Consider the following 24,002-nt stretch of genomic DNA (forward strand, 5'->3'; position numbering starts at 1 on the left):
GGACTGGTGGGGCGGGCTTCCGGCGGGGGGCTGCCAGTTCCGGGCGGCAGCGGCAGGATGGTGAGTGTCCGCCCGGCCGGGCCGGGCGCATCGGCCCGCATCGGGCCGGGCCGGTGCCCGTGGGGACCGGGGATGGGTGTGCGTGGGCTCGGGGCCCCGCGGAGCCCGAGCCGGGGGCTCCTGTGCCGCGCCGCGCCGGGGCGGTGGGGGGGGGGGGGCTGGGAGCGCGGGGCTGGCCGGGAGCTGGGCCTGCGGTCGCCCCGAGCCCCCGGTGACCGGTACCGGTGCAGGTGCTGCTCCACGTGCTGTTCGAGCACGCCGCCGGGTACGCGCTCTTCGCCGTGCGGGAGGTGGAGGAGATCAGCCTGCTGCTGCCACAGGTACGGGCCGCGGTCGGGCAACCGGGGGGGGGCCGGGACGGGGGTCTCGTACCCTGGTGCTGCCGCCATTCCCGCGGGCCGCGCGTTCTGGTGGCCGCCGTGTGCCCCGGGGGCCTGACACCCACCCCCCGCAGGTGGAGGAGAGCGTCCTCACCGTCGGCAAGTTCCACAACGTGGTGAAGCTGGTGGCCTTCGCCCCCTTCAAGTCGGCCCAGAGCGCCTTGGAGAACATCAATGCCGTCTCCGAGGGTGAGCGGGCCGCAGTGGGGCTGGGGGCACAGGGGTAACCCTCCCCACGGGGAATTGCGTGGTCCTGCTGACCCCTCCACCCTCCCCTGTCTTGCAGGGATCCTCCACGAGGACCTGCGGCTCCTGCTGGAGACCTCCATGCCGGCCAAGAAGAAGAAGGCGCTGCTGGGAGTCGCCGACGCCAAGATTGGGGCCGCCATCCTGGAGGAGCTGGGCTACCAATGCCAGACCGGGGGGGTCGTGGCTGAGATCCTGCGGGGTGAGTCCAGCTGCGGAGGGGATGTGGAGGGGGACGCCCTGACCGCGTAGAGGGGGATACCCGCCACTGTCGACGATGTGGTGACGGCTGGCTCCCCGGCCAGGGATCCGCCTGCACTTCCATGCGCTGGTGAAGGGCCTCACTGCCCAGTCGGCCTCCAAGGCCCAGCTGGGCCTCGGCCACAGCTACTCCCGGGCCAAAGTGAAGTTCAACGTGAACCGCGTGGACAACATGATCATCCAGTCCATCAGTCTCCTGGACCAGCTGGACAAGGACATCAACACTTTCTCTATGCGCGTGCGGTGAGCAGGGGTCCCCGGGGCGGGAGGGCAGCACGGGCCCGTCTCCCCACGCTTACCACAGGCAGTCGCCCTTCTGGCTGCCTGTACAGAATGGGGAGGGAGAGCAGCACCTCAAAGGCACGACCCGGCTGGGGTGACGGCGTCCTGGCCGGAGCATGCCTGGAGGGACACACGGGGCGAGGGGTCGGGCTGTGGCACTGACGCTGTTGTCCCCTGTCCACCCCCAGGGAGTGGTACGGGTACCACTTTCCCGAGCTGATCAAGATTGTCTCCGAGAACTACACCTACTGCCGGCTGGCCAAGTTCATTGGGAACCGCAAGGAGTTGAGCGAGGAGAGCCTGGAGGGGCTGGAGGAGATTGTCATGGACAGTGCCAAGGCGCAGGCCATCCTGGAAGCCTCCCGTTCCTCCATGGGTGAGTGGGGACAGGTGATGGCGGTGGCTCCGCCGGAGTGCTGCGCTTCCCAGGGTGGGTGGGCTGCAGCGGGAGGGGGTCACGCCTGCCCTGGGAGGTGCCACTCAGCCCCCGACACCCGGTTTGCCAGGGATGGACATTTCTCCCCTCGACCTCATCAACATCGAGAGCTTCTCCAGCCGCGTGATCTCGCTCTCTGAGTACCGCAAGGGCCTGCAGGAATATCTCCGGTCCAAGATGAGCCAGGTGGCTCCTAGCCTCTCGGCCCTCATCGGGGAGGTGGTGAGTGCAAGCGTGTGCGTGCCCCGGGTCGCCCCAGGCTGTGGAGATGATGTCTGAGCAAATCTGTCAATCCACTGAGCTGTCCTGCTGACATCTCTTATTGCTGATCCCTGGCCTGGGGGACTGCATGCGGCCCAGAGCCGGGCTCATGGTTGTGGGGGGCAGCCTTAACCCCCATCCTCTTCCTTCCCAGGTGGGCGCCCGCCTCATCTCCCACGCCGGCAGCCTGACGAACCTGGCCAAGTACCCGGCCTCGACGGTGCAGATCCTGGGGGCCGAGAAAGCCCTCTTCAGGTACCGCTGCGGGGTGGTTGCGGTGATGGCAGGCCCCTGGGCCGCCGGCTGCGATGCGCTGGGCCCCCATGGCCTTGGCCGCATGTGATCAGCCAGCCCCAGCGTCTGAGCGACCACCGTGGCTTTGTGTCTCGCCCGGCGGGGCCGTGCCCCCGGGCACCCCCGGAGGTTAGCGGGGCCGTGGGGGAAGGCGTCTGTCCCAGTGGGTCGCGCTGGGCCACTTGCGGGCGAGAGCTGGGGCTGCTGGGGGGGGGAGCGGCAGCCAATGGCGGCTTCAATGTGGGGGTGCCCCCGGCCACGGGCGCTCCCGCGTCCCCTCCCTGACCGCTCCGCCGGCCGGTTCCAGGGCGCTGAAGACGCGAGGGAACACTCCCAAGTACGGGCTCATCTTCCACTCCACCTTCATCGGGCGAGCGGCCGCTAAGAACAAGGGACGCATCTCCCGCTACCTGGCCAACAAGTGCACCATCGCCTCCCGCATCGACTGCTTCTCAGGTGCCAGGGGAGGGGGGGACGGGGTCCCGGGCTGCCTCTGCGATGATGGTAATATTTTTCGTCAACAGCATCTCACTGTGTGAATGGTGACTCCTGTGGTCTGAGCAGAGCGTGGGGCAGGGCAGGGCGGGGTGGGGTGGGGCGGGGCAGGGGGTGCTGAGCCCCTCTCCCCTCCCCACAGAAGTCCCCACCAGCGTTTTCGGGGACAAGCTGCGGGAGCAGGTGGAGGAGCGCTTGGCCTTCTACGAGACGGGGGAGCCGCCCCGCAAGAACCTGGAGGTGATGAAGGAGGCCGTGGTGGAGGTGAGGCTGTGTGGGGACGGGCAGGGCCCCACTGTCGGATGTGATGTCAAACTGCTGTCCTGACATGCCATGGAGGCAAAAGACTGATTTAATGAGGCTGATCCGACCAGCGGCGCTGGGTGGGGATGGGTCCTGGGCTGGGAACCTCTCCTGCGGTGCTGAGCTCCCCCTCTCCTCCATCAGGCGAGCGAGGTGGTGGCCGAGGTCAAGAGGAAGCAGGAAAAGAAGGAGAAGAAGAAGAAGAAGAGGGAGAAACGGCGCCTAGAGGCCCTGGCTGCGGCTGCAGAGGAGGTGGAGGTAGGGGGCTGCCAGGCGGGAGGGGGCTGGGATGGGCCCCAGCCCCACGGGGGTGAGGCAGTTGGGACATGAGGGTCCCCGGGTTGGGCACTGCTCCTGCTGACCCAGGCGTTCCCCTCAGGAGAATGACATCGAGCCCAAAAAGAAGAAAAAGAAGAAGCAGCAGCAGCAGGAGCCGGAGACAGACTCGGAGCCAGAGGAGAACGGGCTGGAAGAAGAGGCCTTGCCCAAGAAGAAAAGGAAGCTAATGGTAGAGGCTGACGAGGAGGAGGAGAAGAAGAAGAAAAAGAAGAAGAAGAAGGAGAAGGCCAGGGATGCAGAGGACTAGGGGAGCAGGGCAGAGCTGGAGCCGGGCTGTGCTCCAGCCGTATGGACTTGCAGACTGACAGGAGCTCAGCTTGGTGCGGCGCCCTTGCCTGGCCGCTGGCATTCTGCAGCAGCTGTCCCCCCCGGCAGTGTAGCGCAGCGGAGCGGCCGCATTAAAGGCCTTTTGGCACCTGGTGTTTTGGGTGAGTCCCTTTGGCCAGGCCGAGGCACCCGCAGCCCCCCGGGTGGCGCAGGAGCCTGAGGCAGCGCTGCCTCCTCGAGCCCCCCCCGCAGCCCCTTCCCCTGGGGGGCCTTGGACTGTACCCACTGCCTGCCTGGTACAGGGGGCAGGAAACCTCCTTGGCGTGAGTGACCCTCAATAAAGGGCTGAGGTTGTTGTTGATCCCCTTTGGTCTTGTTTTGCTGCAGCTGCTGCCGCTGAAGGGGCAGGAACCCGGGAGGGGCTGTGGCTTCCCTCGCCCTGGCGGGAGGTGACCACGGGGGCTGCTCCAGCCGTCCTGGGTGAGGAGGGAAGCGATGGGGCCGCGTGTGTTCGGAGCACTCCGGGCAGACCCCCGTCGTGCTGCAGAAGCTGTTTTTATTAGAGGGAAGCAATAAATTACCAGGTGGGCACGGCGGGAGCAGGGAGGACGAGGCGAAGGCCCCTAGACATCCAGGGCGGCTATCACGGCTTGGGTGAAATCCAGGGATGTGGCGTAGCCCCCCATGTCCGCCGTGCGCACCTGCAAGGAGAGGGGAGCGTTAGCGAGGAGGGAGGGGGTCCCTGCAGCACTGCAGGGACCCCCCCGGGCCTTATGCTGGGTGCTGTCGCTGCAGGAGGAGGCCCACCACTGAGGCAACTTGGCAGCCCTTCCTGGGAGCGTCCAGACCCCCTGCCCCATGCCAGCCAAGAGGGGGCATGGGCCACCCTGAGCTTCGGCGCACCCCGTTTGGTGCCTGTGTCTGGGTGTGCACAAACGCCAGGCCTCTGGTTCCAGCACACCGAGCCCCTGCTGCAGTGGGGGGGTGGAATTGAAGCAGCAGAGGAGTCACGGCAGCCCCTCTCCAGGCAGAGCTGTTCCCTGGGCTCACTTGTCCCAGCAGGCTGGAGGGGACGGAGGGGCTGGCAGCGGTGGTGTGGGACTGGGGCTCACCCCTGGCCCCCCCCCAGTTGAAGCCGTGCTCCCACCACGGCAGGCAGGGTCCTGTGCCGGCTTCTGGCCCCGGCCAAGTCCCCTTAGCAGTTGTTCCACAACCTGCCCCAGTTCCCCTCGGGCCTTGGGCCAACCCTGAGCTGCACCGGTGTGGTGTGGAAATGGCACCTGTGTGGGCAGGGGTGGGGGGGAAGCGTTGGACCCTTTATTTGCAAACATGAGTACACAGCACAGCGTTAAATACATGTCCCAGTCGCTCTCTCACGCACACAGTCCCCTGCCCCTGCAGTCACCGGCCAGGGCAGTGCTTCTGTGGTCCCACCATGTGCTTTCACAGCCCAGCCCCACACCGCTGCTGGCCCCCAGCACACACACACACACCCCCCCCCCCCCAGAGAGCCACACAGGCTCCACAGGTTCACACTGCTGGGCAAAAAGCTTGGGGTGCTGCCTGCTGAGGGACAAGCACTGGGTACGCACAGAGGTGCTGACCTACCTGGGGGCTCAGCTTGGAGCCCTCTGCTCCCCAGGTGCTCCCCGGCCCTCAGAGACCAGCCACAAACTCACAGCGGGGCGGGGGCAAAGAGAGCAGCCACCCTCTCCCCAGCCCTGCACCAGTTCCCAGCGGGCAGGAGGCAACAAAGCCTCACAGCCGCCTCTCCCTACCCATGGGATTGTGCCGGAAAGGGGACCCTCACTCTGCACGAGCACCTTGCCCTTGTGGGGTCACAGCTGCGGGGCCTTAGCCCCATGGTCCCATTTGTTGCTAAAGCCTCTGGGGGAAGGCTCCCACAGTCACAGTGGTCCCGCCGTCCCTGGGAGCTGCCTGCCGAGATTGGGCCGCTGCCCGTTCATCCCCGAATCGCCCCAGCCGGCCCCGAGATCTGCACCGCCCTCCTCGCAGGGAGGGCACAGGGGGGAAGATGCTGCCTATGCGAACCGGAGGGATCCCATGGATCCTCGCTCCGAACGGGACCCTGCCCTCGGTGCCTCCGGCAATCCCTGCTGGTGGTGACTGGGGGTGGTTTCTGGGCTGGGCAGGAGGAAGGATCCTCATCCTCAACCTCCTCCTCCCCTGGGGCAGCAGGGAACCTCAGCCAGGGCGAGCTGCAGGGAGGGGGAAGGACGCGCTGCCAGGCTGTAAGCTATGGGAAGCGGCTGCAGGGTGAAGTCCCCGACTCCCTGGGGCGAGCGGGGTTCCTAGGCACCATAGTGGGGGTGCAGGTTGTCAATCACAGACTTCACGAAGTCAGAAGTGGTGGAGTAACCGCCCAAGTCCCGTGTCCGAACCTAAAAATCCAACACAGGGAAGGGGAGAAACAAGGGAGAAACGTGATCGTGAACCGAGTGAAATGATTGCGAGAAGGGTGAGGAGAGCAGCTTCCCTCTATGCACCCAGCCAGAGACCCCAGCGGGGCAGCACGCGAGAGAGGCCGTCTGACGTCCCCCAGCCCTGCCAGACCTTCCCTAGCCAGCAAGCACCGCTACAGGCAGCAGGAGCGACCCCGGGACAAGCGCAGAGGGGCTGACTGCAGCCGACTACAGCCACAGCTGGACGCACACAGGTTTCTGAGCCAGAAATGGGTGACGAGGTCGGAGACTCGCCCTTGTCCGTCAGAGAGAACGCAGAGCAGCTCGCTACCACAAACACTCACGCAGCTACAGACAGGCGGCAAGGCCGGCTGCCCAATACTCACTTTTCCAACTTTGATCACCTTCTTCACCGCATCCGCAATCAAATTGGAGTGAAATTCCAAGCTGGTGAGAGGAAAGGAGCCGTGGGTCAGTCCCTCCGTCAGCTCAAGGTGCCCACCCCACCGCACCCCCACCTGAAAGGCACCTACTTGAGATGCCGCAGCATGTTGGCGGCCGAGAGCAGCATGGCAGTGGGATTGGCGATGTTCCTGCCCACGGCCTGGGCAAAGGGGTGGCGGGCGCCCTGCAGGAAGAGAAGCCATGGTGATGGACCATCTTCCACACCCCTGTCCCCAGCAGCCCCCTACCCCAATAACCCGGGGTGCTGGTACAGCACAGCAGCCTCCGGGGAGCCAAAACTCCTCACCATCTCGAACACGGCGTACTCCGCGCTGTAGCTCTCCCCGGGAACCACACCAGCGCCGCCCACCAAGCCAGCTGCCAGGTTATCGATGATGTTCCCATAGAGGTTTGGCATGACCAGGACATCGAACTGGTAGGGGTTCTGCACCAGCTGCACGGAGGGAACAGGAGGACGTGAGGCCCTGCACACCCAAGATGGGCTGCAGGCAGCTCGACAGCCCTCGGAACAGGGCAGCATGCATGAATCCGGTGGAGCATCGGAACCCACTGTGTCTGAAAGCATCCCCAAACTGTGCTCGTGACAGCTGGGAGCATGGGGAGCCCTGCTGAAATGGCTCAGGAGCCACAGACCTACATCACCTGGTAGAGTTTTGCAAGCCCGGATGAGACATAGTTGCCTCAGGGCAGGTTTAGATTGGCTATTAGGAAAAATTTCTTCACCGAAAGGGTTGTCAAGCACTGGAACAGGCTGCCCAGGGAAGTGGTGGAGTCACCATCCCTGGAGGTATTTAAAAGACGTGTAGATGTGGCACTTAAGGACATGGTTTAGTGGTGGACTCAGTGATCTTAAAGGTCTTTTCCAACCTAAATAATTCTGTGATTCTATGATTCTAAATGCCCCTGCCACCTTCAATCCCTGCAGCTCCTGCCCTCAGCTGGAGCAGAGCAGGGAGAAGGCTCCTGCCTTGTGCAAGGAGCAAAGGTGTCGGCAGCAGCAGCTTTTCAGGTTTCAGATCTTTATGGCTTGGCTCAGCAGGCCCAGCAGCAGCGGGCGGTGCTGAACAGCTCTGGGGCAGGGAAATGGGATCCTCACCTGCATGCAGCAGTTGTCAATGATCATGGTGTCAAATTTGATCTTGGGGTACAGTTCTGCCACTTCTTCACAGCACTGCAGGAAGAGCCCATCGCCTAATTTCCTGTGAGATGAGAAACACATCAAAGGGTTTGCAGGACAGTGAACTCATTTCAGCAGTGAAATCATTACAGCAGCAGGTAATCCAATAGCAACTGGTGTCCCACTGCAGCAGGGCAGGGGAAGGCAGGCAACCCTAGAGCACCCCACAGCACCACACACCCACAGGTGGTGAAATCGGGGCCCAGCAGGAGCAATGAGGGATCAGCTTTCCATGCCAGAGCTCTTCTTCTCAGCTGACAGCCTCTGGAATGCAGCTGTCAGGCCTCATGCTGGAAATGAGACCATACAGAGAGGAAAAAACACGATCCCCAGGGAAAGCCCAGCCTCTCTGGAACCAGCCTCGCACTGCGCTCTCGGGATCAAAAGCTGAGAGCAAAAATGTCCCAGACGTGACAGCAGTTGCGTGTCCGACAATCAAGACAGCGTTCCAAACCTGCTCCTGTGGCACTCACATAATGTTGGCTTTGTGCACAGCCGTGACCTTAGAGCGCCCTTTCTTGGTGGCGTAGTCAAAGGCGAACTTGGCAATGCGCTGCGACTTGGCCCGGGTGATGATCTTCAGGCACTCGATGACTCCCTTTGCACTCTGGACAGGAAAGGGAGCATGAGCAGCCGTCGCACATGCCATGCAGCCCAGCACCCTGCCTCACCAACCCACACCATGCCGACAGTCCCGGCACTTCGAGACGGATGAGCCGTCTTTGCCTGACACCGGATCACCCCCCACCAAGAGGGTCCTTAACATCCATATCCCTTTTTTCTGGCATTATCCCTCCTGCAGCCCACCACCATCCTTATTGAGTCTGCATGTCTTCCTATCACTACTGTCCTAATTCCATCACTGTCACTTAGTACATCACTGCTGCTCCAGCCAATTTCTTAGTGGTGCTCAACAGGTCTGGTACAGAAAGCAGGAACACGTCCCCAGCAACAAGGAAGGCCACACATCCCGGGGCAGGTTTCCCTGTCCCTCAGCGAGGCCAGCCATAACCCCCAAGCAGAGGACCCGTGTGCTGGAGGGAGGCTCCCGTACCTCATGTTCCAGAGAGCTGTACTCCCCCTCCGTCTGCTCACGGATGATCACAAGGTCCAAGTTGTTGTGGCGTGTTTTATAGCCAGGTAAGCTCTTCACATGGACAACGTTTGCAAACAAGTCTAATTTGCGCCTGCGAGTGAAGCAGCAGCAGAATTAGCATTTCATCATAAGCTATTTCTGGGGCAGTGACTGTTCCTTACAAGTACTGGGAGTAACAGCTGGTGATGGTGCCAACAGCTCCCCACCTCCTGACACCTTCCCACAGCTACCTATCCACCTATCTATCCGTCTATCTGCCCATCCATCCACCCTTCCCCTCACAGATCATGAGCCAGCAACACCTCGTCACAGCACAGCTTCGACAACCCTCTGTTGAGGCAGGCCACCACTGTTCGCTTTCCAGCCACCCACCCCCTCCTTGCCAGGACTCCCAAGAAAGCAGGCAGCAGGACCACACTCAGCAGGGGCAGCTCCTGGCCACAGACAGTCCTTCAGGATATTTTGCTTCCCGATGACACGTTAATTTCCCATCTGGCCTAGACTCACTTCCTTCAGCCCCCGGTTCAGTGGCAGAACACCACGACCAAACGCAATAGAGTTTTCCCAGCGACTGACGTGTCAGTGCCCAGCCCTGGCAGCCGAGCAGGGGACCGAGCTCACCTCAGCCTCATGTCGTAAGAAGCCAGCTCTCCCTTGTACTCCATGGGGGTGTGGATCTTGCCTGCAGACAACATTGAGCAGGAGTAAGAACACAGAGCTGACAGACGCTAAGAACATTGCCTGAGCCCAGGCGACAGAGCAGCAAGGGTTGGGAGGTAGGGAGCTTCAGCAGAACCTCAGCCAAGCGTGGAGACTGATCTCTCGCTATATGGGACCCTGACAAGGCTCTTTGCTTCTCTGGACCATACTAGGAGATCTTGTTTCAAAAGCAGAAGCCAGATATAACCTCCGCTTTGGTAAGTTCAGTAAGTACTTCAGTCAAAATTTGCTGCTTAGCTTAAAGACAGCATCTTTCCTTCTCCAGGACCTAAGCGCAAAATTTCCTGCCCTCTGAAAGCACCTAATGGCGTTTGAGATAAGGCAACATTTCCTGCAGGCAGAGCGGAGACCCCCTCCGTGCTGGACAGACCGCTGCCGCAAGTCCTTACCTATAAGGGCAACTTTACTTTCCTTCATAGAGTCAACCACCTGATCCAGTTTTTCTTCTGACGCCATGTTCTGCACCTCACTCAGGTGATGCTCATCAAAGACCACAGGCACGCTGGCAGCCTGTGCAAGAGATGCAGAGACAGAGCCGCCACCCCGTCAGATCAGAGACTCAGTAGGGAAGTTACGCTACACGTTACAGTGGGCTGCTGGCAGGGGGCTTAGAGAACTGGGACATGAAGCCTTAAACCAGCCAGACTGCTGGCTCAGTGAGAAAAAGGGAACTGGGCTTATGAAATGCTGAACCTGGACCTCTGGGTCACTTTGGTTCCAACTCAACAATGAAGTTTTCTGTCACCACTAACACCAGGACTCCCCTTCCTTACTGTAATTATAGTTTCAGCTGTGTAACCTATACCGTGGCAGACAACTCCATGTTTGCTGCCTTTGATGTGACAGAACTTGTCTGTTAGAAGACACAACTATTAACTACTGACTTCCTCCCTGAGTTCTGACAGGGCTCATTGCAGATTAGGAAGGTCACAAGGACATAATGGATTCTGGACAGGTGGACAATGACAGCCTTGTGGCCACGTTCCCATTAGGAGCAGTGAGGATGGCCTGTGTCCTCCCCATCACCATCACTGCGCCAGTGCTCGCTGCTGCTCAGCAGAGGGAGAAGGACCGAGCAGGGGATAGACCCAGACTCTGCTGGCTCCAGGACACGGTCCCAGGCTGGGAATATTTTCACACTGATGAATGAGATGGCTTGCAAGATTGCTGCTCAAGCTGAACCTATTTATGGAAGGGGTGAGATCCCAGGGTTTTCACAACCGGCTTTCTTCTGCACCAGAGGAGACAGACAGGTTGGTCCTGGAGGGCCTCTGGATCAGCAGCATCTTTAACCAACTCTGCAGCTGCTGCTCCTCCCTTCTCCGTCCACCCCATCCCACCAAGGGGCCAGAGCCGTTACCTTGAACACCTCCTTGACAGCGTGCATGAGCTCCGGGCCCACCCCGTCTCCGGGCAGCATGGTGACCTGGAATGTGCCCTCAGACTTCGCGTTTTCTGACTGCATAGAAAGCAAAGAAGAGTCAGACCACCTGCTGCACCCCAGAACCTGACCCAAACAGGAGCCCTAACCTGCAAGCAGCGAACTAGAGGAAGGTGACTTACAACATGAAGAATACCTGCACCCACAGCACAGTTTTTACTAACAAAAATTTACTGCAGCACTAACAGTGAGTTTTAACTTAGAGAGCTTCTGCTCCTGTACTGTTATAAACATGCCATGCAGCAGAGACACCCGCTATCCTGTGATCCACTGGCAACCTAAAGACCTTTTCCTCATACAGCATTTCGAGGTATGATTTCTCCCTCTGTACAGCAGAAATCCATCTTACTGGGAGCTAATAGCACAGTCTTGTGTTATTAAACTTCCCTCGTTCCTACTTCATATCATCAGCATCTCCTAAGCCTGAGACTCATCTTCCTGTTGCATTCACATTGTCTCACAGCTTTTTGTTGAGCACGCTTTTTTTTTGGTCCTGAACACAAAATCAGTCTCCAAGATAATTCCTGAGACATTCCACAGGCGATCCACCTCCAAATCAATGCTGCCTGCTCCCCAACCATAGCTGCCTCCTATTTTTACACATTCCTTTTACTAATCCCCACCTTCTTTAGCCAGTAATTCCCTGTACAGAGCTGACCTCCAGGCATGAGATTTCACAGAACCAGCCTCAGGGACTAGACAGTCACATTCACCCAACAACTTAATCGGACAACAAAAGGAGTAAACAAGTAGCAACACCAACGTGACTTGAGAAATGCCCATACCTCAGTGACACAAAGCGTAGGTGATCACAGAAAGGCAAAATGAAAGAGCAAGTAGGAAAAGAAATACGAGATAGTCTTTACTTTTGATTTTTAGTATCTTAGAATCAAGTTCCAGGGCACAAAACCTCGGCTACCTAAATTTCAAGAAACAGCAAAGCACCTGCAGAGGGAACCACGGCATGGGCCCCCTGGCTCAAGGCCAAAAGAACGGCCTCACTGCTGAGCCCTCTCCTTTAGCGTCTTAAATAATAACGTCAGACATCTTCGCTTATAAATGAGAACCCACCATCTTGTTGGTCTGAACGCGACAAACATGATGTTAATTTGCCAGCCAGTGCTTGGATTGTTTCTTCCACCCTTAGTTCCACAGAAAACAACTCACTTCTCCATCACAGCTCTTATTTCCTGACAACAGAGCCTGAATAACATGCTAAGCTACTACTTGCTTTTACCTTATTTGCACTCTAATAATTATCGCATTATTTCTTGTGTTATTTTATGTCAGCTACTACAGGTAGCTACAGTAAATTTAGCACTAAATAGCAAGGATTGGATCAAAACGATTTTCACTACTGCAATCAATGCTGCACTCTGGCTGCACTAGTGGTTTTAGCTGTACCAGCAGAAAAACACTCGCCATCACCACCCTGCCAGCAGCCCCCCACATGCAGGCGAGGCTGAGCTGGGAGCCAGAGCGGAACTGCTGGGAGAACACGCTGCTCCGAGAGCGAGAAAAGCTGCTTCCAAAAAGCAGCCCGGAAGCATTTCTACCGCCCAGGAACCGCTGCTGCCCACCCCTCGCTCTCCCCCATGCCCCTGCTCCCCACGGCAGCTCTGCGCCCCACAGCAAGTGCCGGGGGCTGACTGCGCTCAGGGTGGGCACTGGGACCCCCATTCTCACCTTGGCCCGCGGGATCTGCTGGAGCGCAGCGGAGGCATGCAGGCCCCTCCAGACGCCGAGGCTGCGGGCACGCAGGAGACCCTGGGATGGAGACGGTGAGAAGGTGAGATGCCCCAGCCTAGAGGTGCCCCCCACCCCCAAACCCAGACCAACCCCTTGCTCTGGGCTGACCCCCCGCCCCCTGCACGTTCCTGCCAGCCCACACTGAACCCCCTGGCCCCAGAGCCCCCACCCTGAACACCCCCCAGTCCAGCCCTTACGCCCTGTCCCAGTCTGAACGCCCTCCCGCCCCGATCTGCATCGACCACCCCCAAGCCAGACCCCCCCCCTCCAGTCGGACACCCCCCCCAGCCCAGACTGACCCCCCCGATCCAGACAGACCCCTCACCCCCAGAGCCCAGGCCTTACCACCCCATCCCAGACCGACCCCCGCCATCCAGACCAAACCCTCACCCCCAGCCCAAATCCCCCCACCCAGTCTGACCCCCACAGCCCGGACTGACGCCCCCCGATCCAGACTGACACCCCCCCATCCACCAACGACCCCCGACCCCCCTCACCCCGGCCGCCGCCCTCCCCGCGCTGAGCGCCGCCATCTCGCCGCCCCACAATGCACCGCGGGACCACGTGAGCAGAGCGGGCGGGGCAGAGCCCTGCGGCGCCCCCTGGCGGGCGGGCGGACCACGGGGGAGACATCCCGCCCCGTCCCCCCCCCAGGACCCGCCGCGCACCTTGGGGGCACCCAGCGATCCCTTTCCAAGCCCCCCCAGGGCCCCTGGCACCCCTCCCCGCACCCCAATGCCCACCACGAATGTCCCACAGCCCCCCCATAATCGGTGTCCTCCGGGAGCCCCCTCATCATGGGTGCTGAGCAGGCTGCGGGGGGGCGGAGGGGGGGCTGAGCATTTTACAGCCGGAGACAGGACAGCGAACTCTTTTCTTTACTGAACAAGAAGGGAGGGGGCTACACGGCAAGAGGGGGCTGCGCAGGCACTGGGGGGGTGGCATCCCGCTGTATTTTGCGAGGAAGACCCCGGCCTCGTAGCCGCTGCGAGGGGGACGCTGCCAGGGTGACCCCAGCCCTGGCGCAGGACATGGACACCCTTCTGTCACCCTGCCCTCGTCCACGGACCCCCCCGCAGGAAGGGGAGGCGTGGGGGGACAGGACAGCAGCTCCAGTGGCAGGACAGGGGGGCTGGAGCCACCCCCGCCCCGGAGCGTGTGGTGGGCAAGGGGCCAGGGCAGGGCCCCCCACCACTGGGGCTCACTTCTTCAGGAGCTGGGCTCGGGCTCGGTTCAGCTTCTCCGCCACGGCGGCGTCGGTGCTGGCGGTGCACTTGGACAGGACAAAATTCATCTCCGTCTCGTTCTTGTGCTCGATGGCGGCATCGGCCGCCTGGTCCAGGTCCCTGTGGCAGAGCGGGGGAGCTGGGGGCGGTGTGGGGACAGGAGGGGGGCAGCAGCCCCAGCCACCGTCCCCCCACCTCTTGGAGACACCAGCCCCAGCAAGGGCAGGCACCCCACGCAGCCCTCAGCAGCTAGAGAACGAGGCTCGGGGTGCCCCCCCCATATGCTCCTGGGGGTCTCATTGCCCTGAGGCCCCCCAAGACCCCAGCGATGCTACATGAGGAACTAGCTGCTCCTGCAGGCTCTGACCCTGCCCCAAGCACCCCCAAACTGGCCTCCCAGCCACCCCCATTCCCCCCCCCCGGCCTGGGTTGGGGGTGAGCAGACGCACCCCACCAGGACGAAGGCCTTGACGCGCTGCTCAGGGGTCACACGGGGCGCGTACTTCTTGGCCTCGTAGCGGTTGTGGTGCTTCACCGAGATCTCCACGAAGGGCTGAAGCAGAGAGGAATGGGGTGGGAGGGTGGGGGGAGCTGGCTGCTGGGCCCTCCCAGCCCCCCTTGCCCCACACCAGCCTTCTCAGGCTGCTCCACAGCATGGCCCAGCCCCACAGCCACCCACGGGGCAGGGCCGCCCCCCCCCCCCCGAGCAGGGAAATCTCTTACCAGGTACCCAATAGGTGACTTCTTGCTTTTGGAGAACTTCTCCATCTCCTCCCAGTCGCCACGGTTGGCCAGGGCGCTGATCTTCAGCCACCAGTACCTGGGAACACAGGTCAAGCCAGCTCCTCTAGCTGCTAGCACCCCACAGCCCCCTGATCCCAGCCCCACAGCACAGCTCCTGCCCTGCGTGAGCACCCAGGGCTGCACAGAGGAGCCCCCCCCACCCCCCCAGGACCAACCTCTTGTCAGGGATTTTGAACTCCCGGTAGAGCTGCTCGGCTCGCTTGTGGTGGCCATCCAGGATGAGGTTGGAGACGGTGTCGTGCAGCGAGAGGTCGAGATAGGGCTTGTCAAAGTCCTCCTGGAGGTGTCGCTGGAGCCGCAGGAGCTTGATCTGATCCTCTGTGGCCTGGGGAACAAAGCACCAGCCTAAGGGGTCCCTGTCCCAGCTCTGCTCATGGGGCCCAGCGGGTCCCTGCCCCAGCAAGCGATGGCAGCAGCCCACCCCACCTTGGCCGCAGAGCAAGGTGGGGGGACCTGTGGTGCCACGTCGAGCGGAGGTGGCCCAGCCAAAGCCCTGTGCCGGACGGCAATGCCCAGCTCTGCTCCTGCCCAGCCCCAGGAGAGCAGGGCCCCCCCCCGGAGCACCCCCCTGGCCCTGGCTATGCTCACCTTGGCAGCAAACTCATTCTTGGCTTTGTAGTACTCATCCAGGGCGTTCTGCAGAGCTCCTACTCGCCCTTCGATGCGCTGAGGATAGAGAACACGGCCACTTCACCTCCTGCCAGCACAGATGCCACACTGTGGGGATGGGGCAGCACCCTCAGAGCCCCCCCAGGTGGGGCAGGAGGGGTGTCTGGGGCCGAGACACAGCCAAAGCGAAGCTCTGGCTCTGCACTGCTTTGCTTTGATCCCCAGAGACAAGCAGAGGTCTGGGCTCTGCCTAGCCCTGGGTGAGATCTTGACCTCCTGGCACACACAAGATGGGCTGGGTGTCTGCTAGCACAGAGCCCCAAGGGGATGATGGCCAAGTGGCTCGCTGGGTGAGGAGAAGCCAGCTTGGAGCCCACCAGCCCTTCCTCCCCGCTCCTCCTGCCACCGCCGGGCACAGACCTTCTCCGAGTAGCTGGAGTGGACATGGAAGTTGCCGAGCTCCTGGTGATTGTCGTCCTGGTTATACAGGTCCTTCAGCGTCTCCCGCTCCTGGTGTTTGCAGAACTGGGGAGCGATGGGGCGGGAAAGTCAGGGCATGTGGGGATGGGGAGCAGCACCCATTGCACCACAGTGGCTCCCAGGGTCCAGGCGTGTGGTGGCAGTCCCTACCTGGCGGTACAGGCTCAGGGCTACCGGCTGGTTCTGCAGCGTCATGAAGAAGGTGCCGCGATTCAGCTCATTCTTCAGGAGGAGCACAACGGTGTAGACTGGGGCAGACAGCACAGTTCAGGAGGGGGAGTATGGATTCCTGCCCCCCAACATGGCCAGCCCCAGGGAGCAGCACTGGGAGGGGAGTGAGGGTATGTCCAGGCGTAGGGCAGAGCCCCGTGCCGAGGGCTAGCACTGCCCTGCAGGGCTCAAGCAGCTCCTGCCACCCTCATCCCACAAGGCACAAAGCTATGAACAGGCTCCCCCAGACCCCAAATCCCTCCCCCTCGTCCACCCAGCCCTGACCCTTACCCAGGTCGGTGTCCCCGCTCTCAATGGCTTTGCTGAGGGCCAGCTTGCTCCGCTTCATCTTGAGCAGCAGCGGGACTTGCTCCCCGGAGCGCGGCTCATACTCGAGCAGCTGCAAGCGGCAGAGGGGTTGTCAGCGCACGGCCACCACCGCCACGACTGCCCAGCTGGGCCTGCCACAGCCCCAGCCAAGAGACCTTGATGGCCAGGTCCGTCCTGCCACAGTCATAAGCCCGGGCGGCGATCTCAGAGTAGGAGATGCCCGGCGTATCGCCCAGCTTCTGGTTGATGGCGTGGGCCACCTCCTCGTCAGACTTGTCCTTCTGCTGCACCTAGAAGGGCACAAGCAGAGACGTCTCCGCAAATTCCCAGACGGGCAGAGCCCTTCAAGCTGCCTCCTTACCTTGTAGCAGGCCCAGTGGGCCAGGATGCGGCTGACGCCCTGGATCTCTGAGAGGCGCAGGTACTCGCAGATCCTGATGGCCAGCGGGTAGAGCCGCCGCAGGACCAGCCTGGTGTGGTATACAGGGGGTCAGCAGCACAACCCCACGCGGGTCCAAGGAGTCAAGCAGCTCGGCCAGCCTCACAGGAGGTCCTGAGCGCTCGGAGCCTGCTCAGCACCCAGTCAGGGGGACGAGGACCATGGGGATGGGGACTGCAGCGTGGCCAGACACTGCCTCGGCCCCGGCTGCCTGGAGTTGTGCCCAGCTCGCAGGGACCCTTACCTGTCCAGCAGGACCTCGATGGTGAGCCGCTTGTATCTGTGGAGACAGTCAAGGGACGTCTTGGACTGCAAAACCCCACAGAGCGCAGGCAACGCGTGCTGGGCACCTGCCCCTCTCCTGGCAGCATCCCTGCCTGGCACCCCTGGGCCAGACCTGGCACATATGGCCGAAGGGCCAGCTCAGCTCTGCAAGCACCACAAGACAGCTCTGCAGGGTGTCAGGAACACAGAGGTCTCAGCTAGAGACCCCTGCCATGGGGCCCAGGGCACAGCTGGTGCCCGAACACCACAGGGATGGCAGCTAAGCAGCTCTGCAGCTTTCTCCACCCTGTCTCGCTCCACTTATGAGGTGGCCACCCCAGCAGGGCCTGGAGCCCCAAACAGCACTGACCCTGCTTGGGCCAGATCCTGCACCTGCCCCAGGGTCATCACTCATGCACCATCCCACAAAGGATACTGGGTGAAGGTGAGGGGGATGCCAATCTGGTAGTCCCGGATGGCATTGAGCACCCGCAGGTCCTGGCACATGTGCACGAAGCTCTCCGCGGGGAACTTGTCGATGAAGCACTTCCCAAAGGAGGCTGCCTGCAAGAGGCATCCAGTGCTGGGGCTGTGTCGGCCACAGCGTGACCGCAACCCAAGAGAGAGTCGTCTTCAGCCACAGCCAAAAGCCTCCCTTCGCCTCACTCACCCTCAGCAGCGACTTCTGGGTGTCTGGCTCGTGCTCGTAGCCGGCTGCCTCTATGCACTGGCTCACCGCCTCCGGGAGCAGCTTCTGGTCCTTGATCTCCCGCAGGTATTCGTCTGCCTTCTGGCTCTCCTTCTGCAGGGGAGCATGGCCCATGGGGTGAGTTTCAGGCTGTTCACTTGTCAGGGTGAGCTCTGGGAGCCCCAGCACCCCTGGCACCGGGGGCCAAGGGAGCCCTCGCCCTGGCACCTTGGCCCTGGCAGGGACCTCTGGGATCTCCCCCTTCCCATCACCATGGGATAACACTGGCAGCGGTTTGCACTGGAGCCACCCCAACCTCCTCGGGGCAGGCAGGACCCGGAGCGGGGCAGCGGGCCGTACCTCGTACTCCTTCTGTGCCTCCAGCAGAAGTGCCCCTGGGGCCATGGAGGCGATCTTGAAGATCTCCTGGCTGGCCTCTGCAGATATGGGATGGGGGGGGGGAAACATGTGAGAGGATGCCTCAGCCCAGGAGTGTCACCCGCACCCGCTGCACCCTGCTCCCCCACCACCTCTGCCTGCAGCTCAGGACCCCAGGAAGGCCCATGCCAGCACCGTCCTTTGTTGGGATGGTAGCATGGCCACCGCCAGCCTGAGGAGCTGGGCAGAGCCGCAGCGATGGACAGCTCAGGGCTGCTCTTCCAGTCCTCAGTAAACACCAACCCAAGGGTCCAAAAGACAGAAGCAGCTGCCAGGACACACAAGATCCTGAGGAGCTACTATCCCCACCAGAGCCGCAGCAGTTCCCAGGCACCTCCGCTCTGGAAGCACAAGGGTGGCAGCAGTGCGGGAGGTGAGCAACAGAGTGCTGAGTTGTGCCAGGCCTCAGCTCAAAGCCCAGGGCTTCTAGCTGCAGGAGGGGGAGGTGGCAGCCTGCAGGGCCCTGCTCAGGACACAGGGGCTCAACAGAGCTGGCAAAGGAGGGGACCAGAACTGGCACGGTGCTGGGGAAGGAAGGAACCCAGGGCCAGGCGAGGGACTGGATTCAGAGCCCTGCAATGGATGGCTGGTGGCGCTCAGGGCATGGCTCTACTCTGCTGTGGGGCTTTCAGCACCTCCTGAGCCTCCAGAAAGGGCTGGGCAGGCTGGACCCCCACACTCAGAGCTGGCCACAGTCACCGGCCGCATCCTGGCCGCCGAGCAGTGCAGGAGAGACCTGCCCGCCCAGTCACAGAGGTTCCCACTCAGCCTCGCCACTCAGTGCCATCTCACCTGGAATCTCGTGCAGGAACTCGTGGGAGGTGCGAGACAAGATCCGGACCCCATCCAGCTCGGGCACCAGGTAGGAGTCCTCATCCAGGACAAATCTGCGCTCCCCGCTAAGGCCTCGCAGGAGGAAAGCGGCTCTGGGTGCAGCCCAACCCTGCCGAGGGCCAGTCCAGCCCCAGCAATGCCATGGAATGACCCCCCAGAGCCCCCGTCCCCATGGGGCTGCGGCTCACGAACCCCCTTTCCATGGAGAGGCAGCGGGGCATGGGATCAGCCCTTTTGAGGGACAAGAATCCCCCCACCCATGACAGCCTTTGCTCTCGGGGAATCAGGACTGGACCTCGGCAGGACCAACGCTCCCAGCCATGGGGGATTTGGTGGCTCCCAGCTCCGGCTCTGCTATCAGAGCCAAGGGGGAGCAGATTCCCCTCAGCAGGGAGGCTCGGAGAAAGGGAACAGAGGCCGGGGGGGGCAGACAGGAGGGGCTTTCGCTGCTGTACAGGACCAGACTGGCTGTGGTGGGGCAGGGGAGATCGTGGCAGAACTGCAGAGGAGAGAACAATGTCAATCTCCTCTGACCATCCTGGGGGGCTGCTGACACCGAGGGGGCCTCCAGGGACACCAGTGTCCATGACAGAGATGGCAGTGACCCAAGGAGGGCTCACGGAGGCCCACAGTTTGGGCTGGCCTTCGGAAACAATGCAGGTCCCTCTTCCCCAAAGGATACCGGATGCACTCCGTGGAGTTCCCCACCACCATCAGCTGCCGGTCCCAGGCCACCACCACGGCACGCTGCCGGCTCTGGGGACGCATGCACCTGCCAGGGAGCCCTGGCTTAACCCCAGCACCACTGCAGCCCCCCATGCCTGGAGCGGGGACGTGAGAGGGTCTTGCTCGCCCCAGGGAGGTAGAGGGTGGCCGCAGAGCCAAGTGGACCCCTGCAAAGGCTCGGGGTACCGGAGGAGCATGGGTGGGCACAGCCAGAGGCAAAGGAGGCCAGCGGGGAGACCACTCACCAAACCATCTGCTTGGGCGGAGATCGGATGCTGCTGTTGAACTCGCAGAGCTTCTCCTGCGGGGGGAGAGAGCTGGGTCAGGGGGATGGCAGTGCAGGGACAGGTGGCATCACGCATGCACGAGGGCCACGTGCTGAGGGGAGATGCCGGGGGGGCGAACAGCACAGCCCAGGCTGCGATGGGCACCAGGAGCATGGGTGCTGCACTGCAAGCAGGTCCTGCAGGAGCACCCAGCCCTGTCTCTAGCTCTGGAGGCAGCCAGGGCTGCAGTTGATGCAGCCGAAGGGCGAGGATGCTGCACGAGCGCTTAAACCAAATGTGAAAAACATTCCTCCATTGCTGCAGCACACAGCCTGCCTGCACATAGAGCAAAAAATTGCTCATGCTCAGCTGAGGTCTGGTAAGCGAACAATGGCGAAAGGAGAACGATTGGTTTTGGAGGACATGGAAGGCAAACAGCACCTCATCAGCATGAGACCCACAGCGTGGGGGAATTTGCAAGGCAGAATCGTGACTCTCAAGCAAGGGCCCTATGCCAAAGTGACCACACCTGCAGTGATGATAAGTATCAGATTGCCCAGAAAATGGTACTAGGTCCAGCAAGTTTGGGTATGGAAGTAGCAGAACTGTGACCAGCGGAGAAAAAGTAATTAGTGGTGGGCTGTTGATCTGGGGGGAGTTTGGACAGAGAAAGGGAGGTGCAAGGCCAGCAAAAAAATGGGTGCAGAAATAGAAGTGGCAGTAAGGGATAAAATCAGGTAAAGAATAAAAGAGGGTGGATCTCCTGATGGCAGGAGTGCAGACGCCTGCGGATGGCAGCGAGCCTGACCTGCAGCCCCAAGTCCATGGGGACGCCAAGGAAACTTGCTTTGACGCCCCACACTGCTGGATTTGTCTGTCAGACTGGGAGAGGAGGGGTGGGTTGACACCCTAATGCCCCAGCACAAGGAGGGAAGGGAGACGCTCACCTTCAGTGTGGCCAACCCCATCCAGATGTAGCCAGTATCGGTGAAGAGTGCCAGGCAGCGGTAGTTGAAGGACACGGCCATCTGCAGATAAGCACCGGCAGAGGGGCTCATGCCAGGAGGGGTCTGGGACAGGGAAAGAATGAGGGTCACACTTGGGGACACAGGACGTGCCGCACATCAGCACCAATGCTGCGTAAGGTGCTGAGGACTGGTCAGAGCGGGGCTGTCCCTTCCCACCCTGCGCCCGCCCAACCCTCACCCCTTTGCCCCTGGCCAGGATGCGGCCAGATGTCCCTGCTGTACACATCCACCCGTGGGACAGCAGGAGGAAGAACCTGCCAGCAAGTGCAGGGGGCTGCAGACCACCCTGCTCCCCACGGACACCCACCGTGGCTCACTCACCACCACAGAGCAGGAGGTGTTGTCCAGGAGGTAGAGGTCCTGTCCGACTGCCAGCAGGATGATGGTGACTCTGTCCTGGGACAGCACGGCCCAACAGGAGGGCGGCTTCTGCAGACCTGCCGGGAACCAGCGTCAGGCCCCTGCACCCAGCCGGAGCGGGGGGCAGCAGGGAAGGGACGCACCAGGAACCTCGGGCATCCTGCGCAGCTTCAGGTCGTCAATGTTGGTGGTCAGGGAGAAACGGTGCGCACCGGTGAGGATGGCCACGCCAGTGCCGTACTCCGTGTGGAAGACCTTCGCCTCCAGCACATGGTTCTGCAGCACCTCCTGCACCGGAGAGAGAGCTGGGCCCGGGCCAGAGCAGCCGGGGCTCAGCACCACGCTGCTGCTGCTCTGGGAACAAAACCACCCCAGGGAGGAGTGAGCCCAGCCCTGTGCTGCACTGCTGGTACATGTTCCAGCTCAGACAGGCCTTGCTCCTGCAGTGAAGAGGGGATCATTCTGGCCCCAGGAGCCCTGCTGTGCCTTGTGGGGCTGGGGGAGCACTCAGGGAAGCCATGCAGCATTTCACTTTGTTGCACAAACCCAACCCCGGGCATCTCTTGAGCTCCCTGTCCTGCCCCACTCACATTGCCCATGCTGAAGTGGCGCTTGAACTCGCAGAAGAGGTTGTAGACGAGAACGGTGCCATCCTCCTGGATGCACAGCAGGTCCTCGCTGGCCGTCCAGCCCAGCTGCACCAGCTGGCCGCTCTTCCACTGTGGGCAGGAGACACGTGAGCGTACCACAGGGCTGCTCGTCTCCCAGCCAGCCCAGCCCCAGAGACGTCCCTCCAGGAGACATATGTGAAGCCAACGGCCACGGTTGGGCATCTGGAGGTCTGACACCCCTGGTTCTGCAGGGCCCTGTGGTTGTGGCAGCTTTCCCCATCCCTCCATGTCCTCACTGCCCTGCGTCTGCCCCAGCCCCAAACAGCAGGGAAGGGAGGATGTTCCTGTGGCACCAACCCTGCGACTCCTGTCCCCACCCTGTCCTCTTCTGCCAGGGCTGGGCAGCCTCCTTCTCCCTACAGCTCCCCTGCTCCACCCCCTACACACACCACCACTTCTGAGCAGCTCCTCCAAAGCTTTCAGGGGGCTGCGGGAGCTGCACAGAGCCATTGCCCCAGAGAGCTAAAGGTGCTGAGGACACGTCGTAGCATCCAGCCTCCCCACGGACAGATCAGAGAAGCTGCCCAAGGGCACGCAAGCGAGTGGCACAGGCAGGGGTGACTGCCGGTCTCGCAGCCACTGATTCACCTACAGCACCCAGCTGGTAACCCAGCCTTTGGTGCCACCGGTGAGCCCTTCCACGGTCCTCCTGCCCGTGGGCTTATCGCTGCGAGGGGCAGAGCGCTACAGCCTCTGGCGTTCTCCAAGGGGCAGCTAGGACTGCCCTAAGCTCCCTGGCACATCACAGACCTCCAAGGAGCAGCCGGAACACAGCCTAAAGGAGGGGGTGGCCGACCCCGGGCCAACTCACCGGGATGCTGGCCAGGAGAAGCCCTGAGGCCGAGTAGATCTCCAGCAGCGGGCGGACGCCAGGGGATTTCTCCTTCCGGGCGTTGTTCTTCAGCAGAGCTGTGGGAGGGATGGGACAGTCTGTCCGAGCTGCGGCCCCTCTGCCGTCACTGTCGGGGGTGCAGGACAACCCCTGTCCCGTGTGCTGGGGGGCTCCTGCCCCAGCGTGGGGTCCCGGGGGTCCCAGCCCTTACCTATGGGCCCTCCGTACGGGGCGGCCGCCACCAGGCAGTCCCGCAGGTCCTCCTTCAGGCTCCACTCCATGGTGTACAGCTCGAACTTACTGCAAGCGACGGACAGACGGACGGATGGACAGGCAGCAGATCGAGGAATGGGGGACTAGGGACAGCGCCCACCCCCCAGCCGGCCCCGGGACCCCCCCCAGCCAGCCCCAAGACCCGTGACCAGCCCTGAGACCCCCCCAAGCAGCCCCACGGCCGGCCCCGGGACCCCCTGGCCGGCCCCAGGGACGGGGAGGGGCCGTCTCTCGCCGGTACCGATACCGGTACCGGGCCCAGGCACCCCCCCTCACCGGTAGAAGGCCTCCTCGCCCAGCGGGTTCCAGTTGGCCGTGTAACAGTCCATGGTGCCGGGCCGTGCGGGGCCGGGCCGGGCCGGGACAGACACTACCGCCGGCGCAGCCCCTACCTGCGCTTCCGCCCGCCCGCCCCGCCCTGCCGCGACGCCGTCTCGGCCGCCGCCATCTTGAGTGAGGGCACGGGGAAAGGCGGCGGAGAGGGCGGGGAACCGCCGCCATCTTGAGTGAGGGCACGGCGGGTCGGCGCCGCCGCCGCCATCTTGAGTGAGGGCACGGCCGGTCGCCTGCTGCCGAGCCCCGAGGTCCCCCCTTGTCCCCGGGGTGTCCCTTGCCGCCATCCCTGGGTGACACCCACCACCCTCCCCAGCACCCCGGGGGTCCCTAGTCCCGCCTGTCCCCAGCACGGGGGTCCTCCTGCCCGTGGGCAGCCGGGATGTCCCTGTCCCCCATGGTGTCCCCTTGCCCCCCCAAGATGTCCGCTGCCCCCCCGAGGTGCAGAATAATTAAAGCCACGTGTTGGTTAACGCCTCGGTCGTAGTGACACGGC

General features: G+C 62.1%; 3 protein-coding genes and 2 non-coding genes across 6 annotated transcripts; 3 read left to right on the forward strand and 2 right to left on the reverse strand.

Annotated features, from left to right (window-relative positions):
• The first annotated feature begins 6 nt into the window (after positions 1-6).
• Positions 7-3,986, forward strand: NOP56 (NOP56 ribonucleoprotein). The gene is made up of 12 exons (XM_075037867.1): positions 7-60; positions 291-380; positions 515-629; positions 727-888; positions 992-1,190; positions 1,418-1,605; positions 1,736-1,887; positions 2,081-2,181; positions 2,528-2,676; positions 2,858-2,979; positions 3,163-3,276; positions 3,398-3,986. Exons 1-12 carry the CDS (start codon positions 58-60, stop codon positions 3,602-3,604), a joined length of 1,602 nt encoding a protein of 533 aa, XP_074893968.1. The 5' UTR covers positions 7-57; the 3' UTR covers positions 3,605-3,986.
• Positions 2,714-2,784, forward strand: LOC142037446 (small nucleolar RNA SNORD56). Its single transcript, XR_012652382.1, has one exon. It is a non-coding gene; the product is annotated as a small nucleolar RNA SNORD56 (small nucleolar RNA).
• On the forward strand, positions 3,015-3,083 carry LOC142037443 (small nucleolar RNA SNORD57). The gene has a single exon (XR_012652379.1). It is a non-coding gene; the product is annotated as a small nucleolar RNA SNORD57 (small nucleolar RNA).
• A 146-nt stretch (positions 3,987-4,132) lies between the features above and the next one.
• IDH3B (isocitrate dehydrogenase (NAD(+)) 3 non-catalytic subunit beta) lies at positions 4,133-13,270 on the reverse strand. Of its 2 annotated transcripts, none has more exons than XM_075038093.1 (12): positions 13,193-13,269; positions 12,633-12,713; positions 10,866-10,964; positions 9,895-10,015; positions 9,407-9,467; positions 8,744-8,876; positions 8,163-8,296; positions 7,609-7,711; positions 6,799-6,945; positions 6,581-6,675; positions 6,434-6,494; positions 4,133-4,325 (listed from the first exon to the last, which is right to left on the reverse strand). In XM_075038093.1, the coding sequence occupies exons 1-12, from the start codon at positions 13,226-13,228 to the stop codon at positions 4,248-4,250; spliced, it is 1,149 nt and encodes a 382-aa protein (XP_074894194.1). In that variant the 5' UTR covers positions 13,229-13,269; the 3' UTR covers positions 4,133-4,247. The 2 variants fall into 2 exon arrangements, with proteins under 2 accessions (XP_074894194.1, XP_074894099.1); XM_075037998.1 differs by lacking the exon at positions 4,133-4,325 and adding an exon at positions 4,913-6,026 and having other exon boundaries at positions 13,193-13,270.
• A 280-nt stretch (positions 13,271-13,550) lies between these two features.
• VPS16 (VPS16 core subunit of CORVET and HOPS complexes) lies at positions 13,551-23,605 on the reverse strand. The gene is made up of 24 exons (XM_075038223.1): positions 23,450-23,605; positions 23,112-23,200; positions 22,880-22,977; positions 21,988-22,116; positions 21,541-21,685; positions 21,359-21,474; positions 20,957-21,079; positions 19,989-20,044; positions 19,700-19,789; positions 18,976-19,070; positions 18,106-18,182; positions 17,728-17,859; positions 17,494-17,621; positions 17,038-17,073; positions 16,716-16,824; positions 16,510-16,644; positions 16,316-16,424; positions 15,965-16,062; positions 15,755-15,859; positions 15,314-15,391; positions 14,881-15,050; positions 14,645-14,741; positions 14,371-14,474; positions 13,551-14,041 (listed from the first exon to the last, which is right to left on the reverse strand). The coding sequence occupies exons 1-24, from the start codon at positions 23,500-23,502 to the stop codon at positions 13,897-13,899; spliced, it is 2,517 nt and encodes an 838-aa protein (XP_074894324.1). The 5' UTR covers positions 23,503-23,605; the 3' UTR covers positions 13,551-13,896.
• Positions 23,606-24,002: the final 397 nt, after the last annotated feature.

Source organism: Buteo buteo, chromosome 1 (genome assembly GCF_964188355.1).
Source record: "Buteo buteo chromosome 1, bButBut1.hap1.1, whole genome shotgun sequence".
Classification (NCBI taxonomy): domain Eukaryota; kingdom Metazoa; phylum Chordata; class Aves; order Accipitriformes; family Accipitridae; genus Buteo; species Buteo buteo.